Source organism: Alligator mississippiensis, chromosome 15 (assembly GCF_030867095.1).
Source record: "Alligator mississippiensis isolate rAllMis1 chromosome 15, rAllMis1, whole genome shotgun sequence".
In the NCBI taxonomy this organism is placed as follows: domain Eukaryota; kingdom Metazoa; phylum Chordata; order Crocodylia; family Alligatoridae; genus Alligator; species Alligator mississippiensis.
The window spans coordinates 5,639,160-5,653,339 of NC_081838.1; the positions used below are offsets into that span (position 1 = coordinate 5,639,160).

Below are 14,180 nucleotides of genomic sequence, written 5' to 3' on the forward strand. Positions count from 1 at the left end.
CGGAAAAAAAGGGAAGCTGAGCAGAGGGATGCCTGGCAGGTGCAGGCTGCGGGAGGCAGGTGCAAGGTTTCCCGGGGCAGCCATCGGCGGGTAACAATGTATCCAGCGGGGATACAGCCCGAGATCGCCACTTTGCGGGCCCGGTTCTCCCGTCTTTAAGGAGACAAGCCGTCAGCGGGAGCGCGGGTGGAGAGGAGGTGACCTGGGGTGTGGCGGAGAGCAGAAGGATAAAGCTATGGCTGTTTTCGGTGTGCCCATGGTAAGAGACGTTGTGTAATTCCCGGCCGAGGAGTAGTAGAAACGGGTTTATTCTCAGTGAAGGCTGGCTGACAATGAAACTTTTCTTCCCTGGGAGAAAGGGCAATGCATCAGCAACAGGGCACCGGGCGCTGCCTGTCTTGCGGGTGGGGAGAGAGGGTGGTGAAGGCATCACGGGTGGACCGGGCAGCGGGGCGGGAGACAAGCGGAGAAGCCAGAACGGGGACGCGGCTACAGAAGCACGCGTCGCAGGCCACGAGCGCGGATCCACACGGGAGACTGTATGTTGGCGCGTGGCAATGCGCCGTGCAAAGCAGCTGGCTGCGGGCTTCCACCACGCCGCTGGCATGAGAGCGAATTGACCTGGCGTGTAACGAGTCTTTGGTATAAAAAGGGTCATCGCGCAAGAGCGAATTGGCACATACAGAACCGGCATCACGCGAGGGAAGCCTGTGCTGCGCTCCCTCCCGCAGCTGGGAGCCAAGGCCCCGCAGGTAGAGAACGTGCCATTCCCCGCACTTCCCCAGCACAACCCCCCCAGAGAAACGATAGCATGACTACAGCATTAAACAAACAGACAAAAAGCATACTCTGAATCAGGCGGCAGAGACTTCTGGTCCTGTCCTGGGAGGTTATGGTACACAGGTTTGGAGAGTGGTCAGGAAGGAAAAGGAAGGTGCCACATACTCAGCTCAGAGCAGAAAATACAGATGGGGCTCTTCTTTTGAGCCCGTCATCTCGCTTCGAGAGCAGCAGTACATTATCAAGGAGACACAGTATGATTTTCAAAGATTTGAGGTACTGAGGTTAATGGAAATTGTTCTGGAGCAAACAAAAGGAGGGAGCCTGGCGCGAAGCTGCAGAAGTCAGAGAGACTTGTGCGGACAGGACGGATACAGGCATAAGAGAGAGAAAGTCTTCCCATCTTTCACATTTTTTACGAATTGTTTTTGTTTTCCAAGTCAAATCAAGTCCAAATCCATGAGTCAGTCCAGAACCATACGCGGCCTTACAACCGGCGAACATCCTCCACCCCACCTGGGGCTTCAGACGTTTCCAAATCCTTTGACGGACATCCGACGTGCAGGCCCAAGCCTGGAGGCTCAGGGTTCGGATGCCCTGGGTTTTGCTTGCCCTCAGCCATACGGCTGCAGGAGCAGGCTAGGCCTTCCCTTCTTTCACCTGTATGGACTTTGGCTCCTCTGCCAGTGGTTTCCCTGCTGCTTTTCTGGTCTGGACTCTTCATCATCGACCTCTCCTCCCCCACCAAGCTATGGGGAAACATTTCCCGTCCTTGCTCTTTGCCTTGGTGAATGTCAGGCATGTCTCGTTGTGAGGAATTCAAATCAATCAGCTCCAGTTTGTCTCCAGAAAGTGGAGACCCCAGGCAGGATTCAGCCCTAGAGCTCGGCCAGGACACCGCAGGACAGGGAATGGCACAGGGAGGGTTGTCAATGAAGCAGTCTGCCTGAGACTGCGGGGGAGAGGAGATCAAAGGTGTTGGATTTTTCTTCTGAAAGCCCACAAGCCTGTGACACAAACACTGGAAGGGAAAATTCTTCTGGTTTTCCAAAAGTGTCTCTGGGAAAAACTAAGAGCCCTGGGCGGCTGGCAGGAGTAGAGTGGGGGGTCCCTGCCTCCCCCCCCCCCACAAGGCCAGGGGTCTCCCAAGAGCCCCAGCAGCCAGCTGGGGCAGGCCGGAGAGGTGGGGAGCAGGGAAAGGTAGGGGTCATGGAGCACAGATGGACCCCCCCCACACACCTCCCTGACCTCCAGAGTCCCTGTCACCCAGCCCTCAGCGCCGAGTACAGCTCCCCATGCCCTGCAACCCTAAGGCTTACTTCCCCTCTATCGGGCGCTGGTCAGACCGCAGTTGGAGTACTGTGTGCAATTCTGGGCGCCACACTTCAAGAAGGATGCGGATAACCTGGAGAGGGTCCAGAGAAGGGCCACTCGTATGGTTAAGGGCCTACAGACCAAGCCCTACGAGGAGAGACTAGAGAACCTGGACCTTTTCAGCCTCCGCAAGAGAAGGTTGAGAGGCGACCTTGTGGCTGCCTATAAGTTCATCACGGGGGCACAGAAGGGAATTGGTGAGGTTTTATTCACCAAGGCACCCCCGGGGGTTACAAGAAACAATGGCCACAAGCTAGCAGAGAACAGATTTAGATTGGACATTAGGAAGAACTTCTTCACAGTTTGAGTGGCCAAGGTCTGGAACGGGCTCCCAAGGGAGGTGGTGCTCTCCCCTACCCTGGGGGTCTTCAAGAGGAGGTTAGATGAGTATCTAGCTGGGGTCATCTAGACCCAGCACTCTTTCCTGCCTATGCAGGGGGTCGGACTCGATGATCTATTGAGGTCCCTTCCGACCCTAACATCTATGAATCTATGAAAAGCTGCCTTTTCAGTTCTTTCCCCCCACCAAACCCAGACTCCCCAAGACCCCACCTCCATTAGCACCAGGGTAGCAAACACCACCCCAGCACCAGCCACATCTGAATGCTGGGTGAGGGGGCCTTTTATACCCAGCCCCTGAGGTCTGAGGGGGCAAGAGATGTGGGCAAGGGGCTGGGGGGCATTGAGCCAGGCAGGTGTGGGGGGCTGAAGCAAATGTACAGGTGGGGGATGGCTGCGGGGGTCACTAGAGCGTGGACTCCATGGCTTTGCCCACCCGCTCCTCCTCCACCTGCTCCCCAGCAGCCCCTCCAGGATGCCTCAGCCCTGTGTACCCACAGCCATCCGTGGCTGCCTAGTTGCCGGGGGTCACAGTGCATGGTCCGGTACAGCCTCATGTTCTGTGGGAGGCAAGGATTGGGGCTGGTGGGTTAGAGCGTGGGGGACTGGCAGCCCAATGCCTGGGTTTCTCCTGGCCCCTGCAAATTGCACTGGGGGGAGGGGGGATGTCTCTGATGTCTTCTGGTACAAATGGGAGGTTTGGCCAGGGTGGTTTCTGGGGATGCCTGGTGCTATGGCTCACGGCAAGGTCATGAGTTTCCCCCTGCACCAGAGAGCTGAGGGCAGTGGGCACAATACCCCCAGTGCTAGCATCCTGCCCTGACTCCTGTCTCCCACACCATGGGACCCCAATACGAGCCCCTGAAGACCTTCCTCCTCCTCCTCCTCCTTCTCCTCCTCCCTACTTGCCTTTCTCCCTTCCCAGTTGGGCGCTGGGCCCCAAACAGCCCCTGCAGCAGCTCTGTGAAGCACTGGTTCAGCCTGTGCCACTCGACTTCTGTGCCCTGGTCCAGGGCGAGGGGTGGACATGGCTGGGAGCCCGAACACATGTGTTCTTGCCGAGCTTTGCCAGGGGAGTGGGGCTGGCGTGTTAGAGCAGGGGCAGGGCGCTCCTTAAGCCAGCTGGCACTGTACCTGTTCAGCTGCACCCCCCCACCCCCACTCACAGTCCAAGGGTGCCAGGGAAGGGCAGGGGGGCTGGAATGGGGGACCCTGAGTGAGCTCTCCACTCTGGGAGTGGTGTGGGGGCCAGGGCATGTAACAGGGGAGCTGGGATCCTGAGCCCCCGGGTTCTCTCCCTGCTTTCGGGGGGGGGGCTCTGGGACTGAGGTGTGACTGACTCTGACGTGAGGCATGCAGGTTTGGGTAGACAGAGCTCCCTTGCCCAGCACTGAGATGTGGCTGCTTGTGGGGTGGGGTGCTGTATCGCCAACCTACCCCCCACAGCCAGCTCGGAGAGATCATGCCTGTCCCAAAGAAACCAAGAAAGATCATGCTGCCCGGAGTGGGAGCCAGGACGCCTGGGCTCCATCTCCGCATAGACTCAAGTGTGTCAGAGCAGGTGGGGAGCACCAAAATGCCTGGATGGATGCCACCCCAGCTCAATCCAGCAATACTCCTCCATCCCACAGCAGGAGAAGGAACCCAGGTGTCTGAGCTCTCCTTAAGCCAGCTGGCACTGTGCCCACACAGATGCCCTCCTCCCACCCACCCCCTGGACCCTCCTTATGATCAAAGGGTGTCAGGCTGCAGGGGTGAGGTGCCAGGCTGCAGTGCCAGCTGGTGAGGTGATAAGGAGACAGGGCTGGGATAGGAGCTAATGAGTAACCCCCACAGAGCAGGATCTGGGGGTTATAAAAACCACCAAGCCCTGCACAGCCCAGGCAGCAATGAAGTGGCAGTGGCAGGTGCTGGGGGCAGTCTGTGGGGGAGCTTTGCTGCTGGGGGCTGGGATCCTGCTGGGGCACTTTGCTGTGCCCCAGGCGGGGGGTGGGAGAGACCCTCCGAACTGGCTACAGGATGCGAGCCGAGACCTGGATGAGAAGCTGATACAGGACTTCATGGGGCAGGTGGATAGCGCCCGGATCCGGGAGAACCTGCGGTGAGCAGAGCAGGGAGGTCTGGGCTTTCTGGGAGGGGGAGTGGGGCTGGGGGCTGAGCTCAGGGGGCCTGGGAGCCAGGACACCTGGCTTCTCATCTGGGTCTGCTGTGTTGGAGCAGGGCGGTTGAGGGCTGGGATGCCTGGGGTCTCTCCCCACTCTGGGAGGGGATGGCGGCTGCTGGGTTCGAGCAGGAGGGACTGGGACCCGGGGCACCAGCCCCGCCATGACCTGATCGCTACCCCTCTCCTTCTGTAGGGTCCTGGCTTCGAGGCCCCACCTGGCAACAACCCCAGGGGACAAGGCGCTGGTGCAGCTGCTGCGTCAGCGCTGGCAGGACCCACAGACGGGGCTGGATGGTGTTGCTGAGGGCACCTACGATGTCTTTCTTTCCTTCCCTGACCCCACGCATCCCAACAGTGTGGCTGTGGGTATGTGTAAGCCAAAGAGACTCTGATGGCCGAGAGCAGGGGAGCTAGGAGCCAGGACTCCTGGGCTCTCTCCCTGCACTGGTCAGGTTGGAGGGGAATGAGTGGGGCAGCACCAGGGTGGGACTGGGGCAGATGGGGTGGGTGGAGGCAAATGGGGGTTACACCCCTGCCTGACCCTCATCCCCTGCCCTGAGAGTATCTGTCCCCCAGTGCTGAATGGGTCCCGGCTCTTCGAGGCCCGGCGTAGCGAGAAGGTCCTGACCCCGGACCAGGCCCAGGAGGACGTGGTCCCACCCTACGCTGCATATGCACCATCGGGGAGCCCCCAGGTATGGGAGACCCCCCCCTTCAGAGTTAACAGTCTTCCCCATGAGGTTAACAGCCCTCTGGGGCATCGTCCCCTCCCCTGGGGGGTTAATAGCCCTGTTATCTGATCATCAGGACCGCCCTACTTTTATGGCCACCCCAAGGCCATGCGGGGACCATGGCAACCACTCCTGACTTTCACTGTGACTATGGACCATTGTACCCATGGTGCTGTGACTAGGATCATGGCCCCTGCTGGTTGGTACAGGGATGGCCACGTATCCCCAGAAACAGTGGGCTGCTCCACGTGTCATCGTGACAACAGCCACATGTCCCCAGAGATCCGCAGGCACACGTTGCCATGACGATGGCCCTGTATCCTCAGAAAGTTATGCCATGGCAACAAAGCATGCATCCATGTGTCACCATGCCCACGGCCACATACCCCCCAGCATCGCCATGCTGATGGCCACATACCTTCAGAGGCGAAGGGCTGCCCCTCCGCATTGCCACGCCAGCAGACCCCTGCCTGGGGACATCCCATTACCACGGTGACATCGCTGTGGACCTGACCCCGCTTCTCCCTCCCCAGGGCCGGCTGGTCTTTGCCCACCAGGGCACCCGCAGCGACTATGAGACCCTGGTGGGACTCGGCCTGGACCTCAACGGCACCATCGCTATCGTTCGCTATGGGGGTGCTGGGCGGGCCACCAAGGTGAGAGAGGACCCTGTCCCCACGGCCCCCCACCCAGCATCTGGGCTTCCAGTGCCCCACTTGCCCTAACTCCCCAGACCACACTCCTCTGCTCTGGGAGGGGAGGGGGTGGAAGGGTACAGCAGAAGTGTCTAACTAGAGGAGGGGAAACTGAGGCAGACATCAGAGCCCCCAACCCCCTGCAGGCAGTGGTGGGGGCTGAGTTCGGCGTGGCTGGCCTGATCGTGTACACGGACCCCAAGGACATCAATGATGGGCGGGCAGGCGAGAATGACACCTACCCCAACTCCTGGCATCTGCCCCCCTCGGGTGTTGAGCGCGGGTCCTACACCGAGAGCTTTGGGGACCTGCTGACGCCCTACTACCCTGCTAAAGGTACGTGGCTTATGATGCAGTGGGGCACCCGGCTCCCAGACCTCACTCCCCTCCCCCGAGAACTGGGAGAGCCCCAGGCACCCAGTAGACTCCTAGGCCTCCCTGCTTTGATCCACCAGGCCCCACTGCCCGGAGCTGGGGAGGGAGCCCTAGTCTGCCCTTTCTCCTCTGGCGCTTTTGGGACAGGCATGATCTCTGCCTGGAGAGAGAGCAGGAGGGGCCGGCTGTGGGCTGCAGATTGGCAATATCGCATCCCACTGCAGAGGCTGCTGCATCTCAGCGCTGGGCAAGGGGGGCCAATGCCCCATTGCAGCGGCAGCCACATCTCAGTGTCAGAGCCCACCCCCCCTGTGCAGGATCCCAGTGCCCCCTGCTGTGACCCTTCACCCCACTCCCCTCCTGGCGGTGGGAAAGAGCCCAAGTGTGTGGGGTCCCCACCTGCCCCAAGTGACCCATGTTCTGACTGCCTCTCTCTTCCCCCCATTCCAGAATTCACCTACCGGATCAACGAGTCAGAGATTCAGGGGATTCCCCCAATCCCCACCCAGCCCATTGGCTTTGAGGATGCCCGCACCCTCATCTGGTGGGTGACAGGGCACGGTGGGGCCCCGAACCCCAGAGCAGGGAGAGTACCCAAGTGTCTGGGCTCCCAACCCCACCTGCTCTAGTCCGCACCAGCCCCCGTTCCCCTCCCGAAGTGAAAGGAGAACCCAGGTGCCTGGCTCCCATACTCCAACCTACTCAGCATTTTGGCCTGGGTGCTATTCCTGGCCCCTGAAACAGAAGTGGAGCCCAGGCATCCGGGCTCCCTGGGATCCATTCCTGTTTCTGGCAGGGGAGGGGAGGGGAGGGTTCTCCCCAAGGGAGATGGGGAAGACCAGGATGCCTGGGTTATATTGTATTTGCCAGGTGTCCCTATACAATCATGTTGCCTCAACTTGTTGTGCCTCAGTTTCCCCACTCATGGTACCAGGATACCCACTGGGGAGCTGGGGGTTTCCCCAATATCAGTGGCTTTGAGGGGGGCCTGAGGATCTAACTGCCCCATCTCTGTGCGCTGCAGCTCCCTGGCTGGTCCAGAGGCCCCCGCAGCCTGGCAGGGTGCCCTGGGCTGCACCTACTGCATTGGCCCGGGCTTCCGGATGGACGGGCAGTTCCCCAGCTCCAGGTATGGAAGGATGGAGGGATGCAGCAGGTTTTGGCCCTGGTTCCCCCACCACTGAGTCACCAAACCCCAAGGCCTGCCCTCGCTCCCCAACCTCTGCCCCCTGCGCTGACCTCCCTGCTCTGACCCCCCACACCCCTTCCCCAGTGAGGTCCAGGTCAGTGTCTACAACCAGCGGGTCATCGAGAAGTCGGCCAATGTGATGGGTTTTATCCGAGGCAGCCAGGAGCCCGGTGAGTGCCCCCTTGGCTTCCCCTCCACCATGCCCCTGAGACCCTCCAACCCACACAGACTCCCCCACCCCAGTTCCTGTTCCTGTGCCCACTCCCAGATCCCCACCCATTCCAGCTGCCCCCACTGGACCCCTCGCATCTGGCCCCTAGGGCTGCCCCCCCACTCCCAGGCTGGTCCCCTCCCCCAGGGAGGGAGCAATCCCGGGGTCCCATAGCCTCCTGCTGACCCCCACACCCAGCCAGCCCCCCATGCTCTCAATACCCAGCCAACCCCCACACCCTGCAGCCCCCACCCAACAAACCAATCTCCACTCCCCACACAACCTCTAGTACCCCTCTCACACCCAGCCAGCCCCCCAGATTCCTGCCTGCACTGCCCAGCCTAGCCCCATTATCTGCGTCCCCCCCAACCCTGCCTTCCCAGACAGGTATGTGCTCTATGGGAACCACCGGGACAGCTGGGTGCATGGGGCCGTGGACCCTGGGAGCGGGACGGCTGTCATGCTGGAGATCACACGTGTGCTGGGCAAGATGCTCAAGGAAGGTGAGTGGCAGGAGGGGAGAGCAGAGCAGGGAGAGGACCCACGTATCCAAGCTCCCAGCTTCCTCCGTTCTGACCCCCCAGCCCACACTCGTCTCCCGCAGCAGGAGAGACCCTAGGTATCCAGGATCCTAGCCCCCACCATTGTAACCTACTGGGCCTCACTCCCTTCCCAGAGCAGCACCGGACCCAGGGGCCAGGCTATCCGGCCCCAGGCCCTAACCCCTGGGGTTTCTCTCCCCTTAGGGACATGGCGCCCAAGAAGATCCATCATTTTTGGCAGCTGGGGGGCAGAGGAGTTTGGTCTGATTGGCTCAACTGAGTACACAGAGGTACGCGTGTGTGCATGGGTGTAGGGCTGCACTGAACATGCTCTGGCTCACCAGCCAGCCTGGTGTCCCCTCCCGCTTCCTGGATCGGCCCCCATCTCCCCATTTCTCCCTGGGCCCAGCCAGCCCTGTATCCCCTCCTGCCTCCCCCAGCCCCCACCGTATTAACCCCCATCTCTCCCCCAGGAGTTCTCCAGCAAGCTGCAGGCACGAAGCGTGGCCTACATCAATGTGGACATCTCCGTCTTTGGTGCGTCTTTCTATACATCCCTTTATCCATCCAACCCCTGCCCTCAGCACGCTGTGCCCTTTGCAGCCTCTCTAAGCTGAGGCCTGGCTCTGGGATCTGCTGAGATCTCCCTGCAGGGAGGAGAGCACAGACACACACGCACACGCACGTGTGCTATTGATCTTCTTGCTAATGATATAAACTATGCCGCTTACAGAAAACCATGTAACTTAGATCGCTTCTGCCTCAAGCTTTTTGAATGTCTGTACCTTGCTCTAGTGATTCAAGTCCACTGGATGCAAAATATAGTGCAAACAAATGCACATATGTAAGAGTGTGCAAGGGCTGTCTGAGGTAGGCAGGTGTGCCAGCATGAGCAGTCAGAGCACAGGGCAAGCAGTGAATATGCAGCCTCTACAGGGCAGAGGGCATGTGTGCAGAAGTGAGTGCACATGAAGCAGAATCTGCCTGCAAGAGATCATGCATGCAGCACAGCATGTGTGAGAAGGTGCAAGTGGCCCTGCAGGCGAGGGTGTGCAAGGGTGTGCAAAGGCATACATATCAAGCATGCATGCAAAAGCCTGCAAATGTGAATACACCGGAGAACATTCACGTAATAAAAATGCACAAGAGAGACCACATATGCCCAAACACATGACCCTATGTCCTCTGACCCTATGTCCCTCCATATCTCCACAGCTAATGCCACCCTCCGAGGCCAGGGGACCCCTCCTGCCCAGAGCGTCATCTTCACAGCTGCCAAGCAGGTGTGGGGCAATGGGGTCTTTCCACCCATTCCCTTCCTTCCCTGCCCCAACTCCCCTTCATGCATCTCCCCTTCACCCCCCGCAGGTTCCAGCCCCGGGCAGCGGCACTGGGTCAGTCTATGATAACTGGAGGCATCATACCAACCGAAGCAGCCCCGCCTATGGGGTCGTCCCCAGGTGGGATTTGGAGGGCACCAAAGAGGGCCAACCTGGGGAGTGGAGAGGTGGTACATGGGGATAGTTGGGCCTGGGGAGTCAATCCAGGGGGAAGGGGGGGGAGGCTGTGGAGCTGGCTGACCCTGGAAGCTGATTCGTGGGGAGGAGGGGGAATATGGGGCTGACTGGGCCTGGGAAGGGTGATCCAGGGGGCACTGGATTGGCTAGGGGTGTCCCTGCTAGCTTCAGTGATGCCTCACTTCTCTACCGTCCTCAGCCTGGGGTCGCTGGGTGCCGGCAGTGACTATGCCTCCTTCATCCACTACCTGGGCATCACTTCCATGGACCTCGCCTACACCTATGACCGGGTAACAAGCCTCAGTGCTCCCCCCGGGGGCAATTACAGGGTCCAGCAGGAGGTGCTCCACCTGGGCAGGCAGGGCTGATCCTGCTCCCCCGGCACCATGCTGCAAGGGCAGCCAGCAAGAGATGCTCTGTCCAGATGCCCCTGCCACTCCCAGCTGATTTGTGTGTACCCTCCTTTCTACCCCAGAGCCAGACCTCAGCCCGGATCTACCCTGCCTACCACACGGCCTTCGATACCTTCGACTATACCGACAGGTTCATTGACCCAGGTAATGGAGGGGCTCGGACCCTTCTCCCACCACCCCTAGCAGAGGGGCCAGATTCCTGAGTTGCCTTCCCTACAGGGTTCACCAGCCACCAGGCCGTGGCACGGACAGCTGGGAACGTGCTGCTGCGTCTGGCCGACAGCCTGGTCCTGCCTCTCAATGTCAGCGACTACGGGGAGGCTCTGGAGGGGCTGTACAGTGTGGCTGCCGAGGGGCAGGTGCAAGCTGACCTCGCAGCCCACAACATCTCCCTTGGTGAGGCAGGGGGCAGCCAGCAGGGGTGCCCAGGCAGGCAGAGCTGATTGCAAGGCCCTGGCACAAAGGGGGGCCCATAGGGGCACCCTGCCTGGGCAGGCAGGGCCGGCCCCGCTGCCCCAGTACTAGGGGCACCCCGCTCTCCAACCCTTCATCTTGTCCCCTTACAGCCCCGCTGAAAGCCGCTATCGATCAGTTCAAGGCCATCGCCTCTGACTTCAACCAGCGGGTAATGAAGCTCAAGGAAGAGTCGTCTCCTAAGTAAGTCCAGCTACCTATGCAGCAGCCCTGTGACACACATGTGCATACACGTGTGTGCCCATGGCAGCATGGAAGCAAGTCCTTGTTGCCCCTGTAGGTGCCCATTGGCTCATGCATCATACATGCAACACAAGTGCACATGCACATGTGTAACCCGTTGCCGTGGGCATGCTTTACATACACACATACATACACACACTCATCACACACGTGTGTTGCCTGCTCCTACTTAGGCCTATCTGTAGGCAGGGGCCACTCCTGCTTGGGTTCCCTCATATGATGCACCCACATGTGCATGCAGCTCTGCACATGTGTACGCTCAAACCCTGTGGGGCATTTGCACAGGTGAAGTCCACTGGTGTTAGCATGAGGTATGGCAGGGGCAGAGGACAAGTTGCATCTGTGACCCATGCAGGGGCTTGCACGCACTTGTGAATGCACGTCTCACATACCACCCACCGCTCTCTCACCTCTCCAGTCCCCTGGAGGTCCGGATGGTGAATGACCAGATCATGCTACTGGAAAGGGCCTTCCTGGATCCCCGGGCTTTCCCCAGCAAGTACTACTACAGGTAACTCACTGGGGGGAAGGACACTAGCCCAGATGCCTGGGTCTGCCCCAAGATCTGTGAGCGGGGTGGAGCTGAAGGATTAGAGAAGGGTCCTGGGAGCCAGGATGCCTGGGCTCTGTCATGAGCTGTTGGAGGAGAGTGAAGTCTAGTAAGGGAAGGCTGGGAGCCAGGATACCTAGGGTGCCTATACACATGCATTGAGGCTGGTTTGATGTGCTGTAATTACAGTGGATCGGAGCAGACTGGATTAACTGAGACCGCTGGAGGGTGGGAATTCCCACCCTCCAGCAGACTCCAGCATCACACGCATCAGCGTCCCCATGCTGAAAAATGGCAGTGGGGGTGCTTTAACTAAAGCACCCCTGCCGCCGTTTTTCAGTGCGGGGTCACTAATACACATGATGCTGCAAGCGCTTGCTTTAATTAGAGCGGCTCTTGGAGCCACTCTAATTAAAGCACCCCCTCATGAGTATGTGTATAAATGCCCCTAGATCCCATCCAGCTTAGAAAGGGAATGGGGGCTGGAGGGTTAGATCAGGGAGTGTGGGCACTGGGCTTGCACCCCCTGCCCTGGGAAGGCTATGGTTTTTAGGGGATTGGAGCTGGGAGCTTGGACTCCTGGGCTCTGTCCCAGCTCCGGGAGGGGAGTGTAGGCTGGTGAGTAAGAGCAGGAGGGGCTGGGAGCCAGGACGCCTGGTTCTCTCCCCACTCGGGATGGGCGATGGGGTCTGGTGAGTGAGAGCAGTGAGGACGGGATGCCCAGACTCCTGGGTTGCATCCCTGGCTCTGCCACCTCTCTCCCCCCCCATAGCACCCCTTGTTAAGCTGTGCTCCCTCCCTACAACAACAGTGACCTCTGCTTTCCATCTCAGCCACGTGCTGTGGACACCACGGGCCGCAGGTGTCCCCACCTTCCCAGGCCTAGCTGAGGCCCATGCGGCAAGGGACTGGGATGCCGTCCGCAAGCACCTGAGCATCGCCACACAGGCCGTGGAGAGTGCGGCCTCCACCCTGGAGCCCCCGGCCTAAGCCCCAGCACCCTCTTCCTCCCCACCCAGGGGCAATTAACCCCCACAGATAACGATCCTGCCCACCAACCCCACAAAAAGGGCAATAACCCCCCCAGTTAAAGCCCCTAGCTTTCTCCCCTGGTAGTAAAGCACTGGTAAAGAGCAGCCACTGCCTCTGTTTGTTCCTGCAGCCCGGCTAAGGGGAGAGGTCGCCACCTTGAAGCCTCTACCATGGTGCAGGGCCCCAGAGCCACAGCCCAGACACCTGGGTCCTCCCCTTGGGTCTGAGACCTGGGAGGAGGGGTTAGAGTTAAAGACCCCCATCCACCCCATTCCCCCGCCATGCCCCTCCACCCCTGCATGCCTGTTCTCCTTCATCCAGCAGCCCCCTTTCCCCACCCTATTGCTTCCCCTATGTGAAATGAACCCGGAGTGGTTAGGCATCAGTATTGTATAGTACGCATAGCCTTATCCCCTTAGCTGTGTGTGAGAGCTTGGTGTGGATGCATCTCTTGGATCGGACTGGGAGAGACCTGTCAAGGAAACCCAGCAGGAAAGGGAGGAAGGGCTCAAGGGAAGCCCCTTCTCCTCAAATACATGGAGGTTGTTAAGAGACAGAGTCGGGGTCCAGAAAGACCCAGAAACTCCAGGCACCAAAACTGCAGCAGGGAGCTGAAAGGATCAGGCCCAAGCTCTGCTGGCTGCAGGGCTCTGCATTGTTTCCACCATGACAATAATCATTGCCGTGCTTAAAGAAGGTGGTCTGGTCCCCATGCACTGATGGGCACAGATCCCCAGGGGAAGACAACCGGGGTAGCACATTCTTGCATAGGTTTTGTGGAGAGGGGTAAGAAACACCACCCATCCCAAGGGACTATCCCAGGCGTGTGGGGTGGTGGCGCAGGGTCAACAGCAGTGCAGACCCCTCCATGAGCCAGCTGTGCTGTGGCAAGTGGGGACTTGGCCAGGTGTGGCCAGGCAGATCTCAGGGCTCTTCTCCCATGTCCCTTCAACCCCAGCTGGGGATAGCCACAGACCACTTCCCCCCAGCTCCTGCCCTGTCCGTGTGCTCCAGATTGCCTACCAACCCGCAGCCCTCGCAGAGGGAGTTGGAGGCATGGCTCTGTCCCTGGTCATCATCAGATAGGGCTGTCTTTGGCCCAGGATAGCTCAGCACAGAGGCCGTTGTCTCCTGCAGCAGCCACAGACAGCATCTCTGTGACCTTCTGGACACCACCTCTTGCTACGTGGGGCCATGAGTGCTCACCTGGGGACCAACGCCTGTTCCCACCCATGCGGCTGCCCCTGTCAGCCTTCCCAAAGGGAAACAGCAGGACAGTGTGTCCCAGGGCATCAGGGGAAGGCTTTTAAAAATCCAAAGGCCCTCATGCACATGATGTCCCCAGGATCGGTGCTGGCACAAAAGGCCAGGGGACAGACTCTGCCTTGGCATGTCCGAACTGACCTGCAGTGGTCCAGCTGGGCCCTGTGGTCAAGGCGCAATGGGGGAGTTTGGGGTTGAAGGGATCACAGAGAAGGGGGTTATTTTGTGGTAAAATAAATAATGTTGTTTATGAGGCTATTTTTTCAAACAAGCGCACAAGGAGTCTGG

At 59.5% G+C, this 14,180-nt stretch overlaps 1 protein-coding gene across 1 annotated transcript; it reads left to right on the plus strand.

The window, feature by feature from the left end:
- Positions 1 to 53: 53 nt before the first annotated feature.
- NAALADL1 (N-acetylated alpha-linked acidic dipeptidase like 1) lies at positions 54 to 14,159 on the plus strand. The gene is made up of 19 exons (XM_019497548.2): positions 54 to 4,594; positions 4,851 to 5,023; positions 5,234 to 5,352; positions 5,922 to 6,044; positions 6,230 to 6,419; positions 6,909 to 7,002; positions 7,483 to 7,587; positions 7,732 to 7,817; positions 8,242 to 8,361; positions 8,605 to 8,690; positions 8,874 to 8,937; positions 9,616 to 9,683; positions 9,769 to 9,860; positions 10,117 to 10,207; positions 10,393 to 10,474; positions 10,550 to 10,726; positions 10,897 to 10,987; positions 11,466 to 11,558; positions 12,431 to 14,159. The coding sequence occupies exons 1-19, from the start codon at positions 4,383 to 4,385 to the stop codon at positions 12,585 to 12,587; spliced, it is 2,223 nt and encodes a 740-aa protein (XP_019353093.2). The 5' UTR covers positions 54 to 4,382; the 3' UTR covers positions 12,588 to 14,159.
- The last annotated feature ends 21 nt before the right edge of the window (positions 14,160 to 14,180 follow it).

Excerpts from the sequence above, each read along its gene's own strand:
- NAALADL1 (XM_019497548.2), top strand. The coding sequence starts at position 4,383 with ATGAAGTGGCAGTGGCAGGTGCTGGGGGCAGTCTGTGGGGGAGCTTTG. Across the intron at positions 4,595-4,850 it reads CGGATCCGGGAGAACCTGCG|GGTCCTGGCTTCGAGGCCCC; the intron begins GTGAGCAGAGCA and ends CTCCTTCTGTAG. Across the intron at positions 5,353-5,921 it reads CACCATCGGGGAGCCCCCAG|GGCCGGCTGGTCTTTGCCCA; the intron begins GTATGGGAGACC and ends CTCCCTCCCCAG.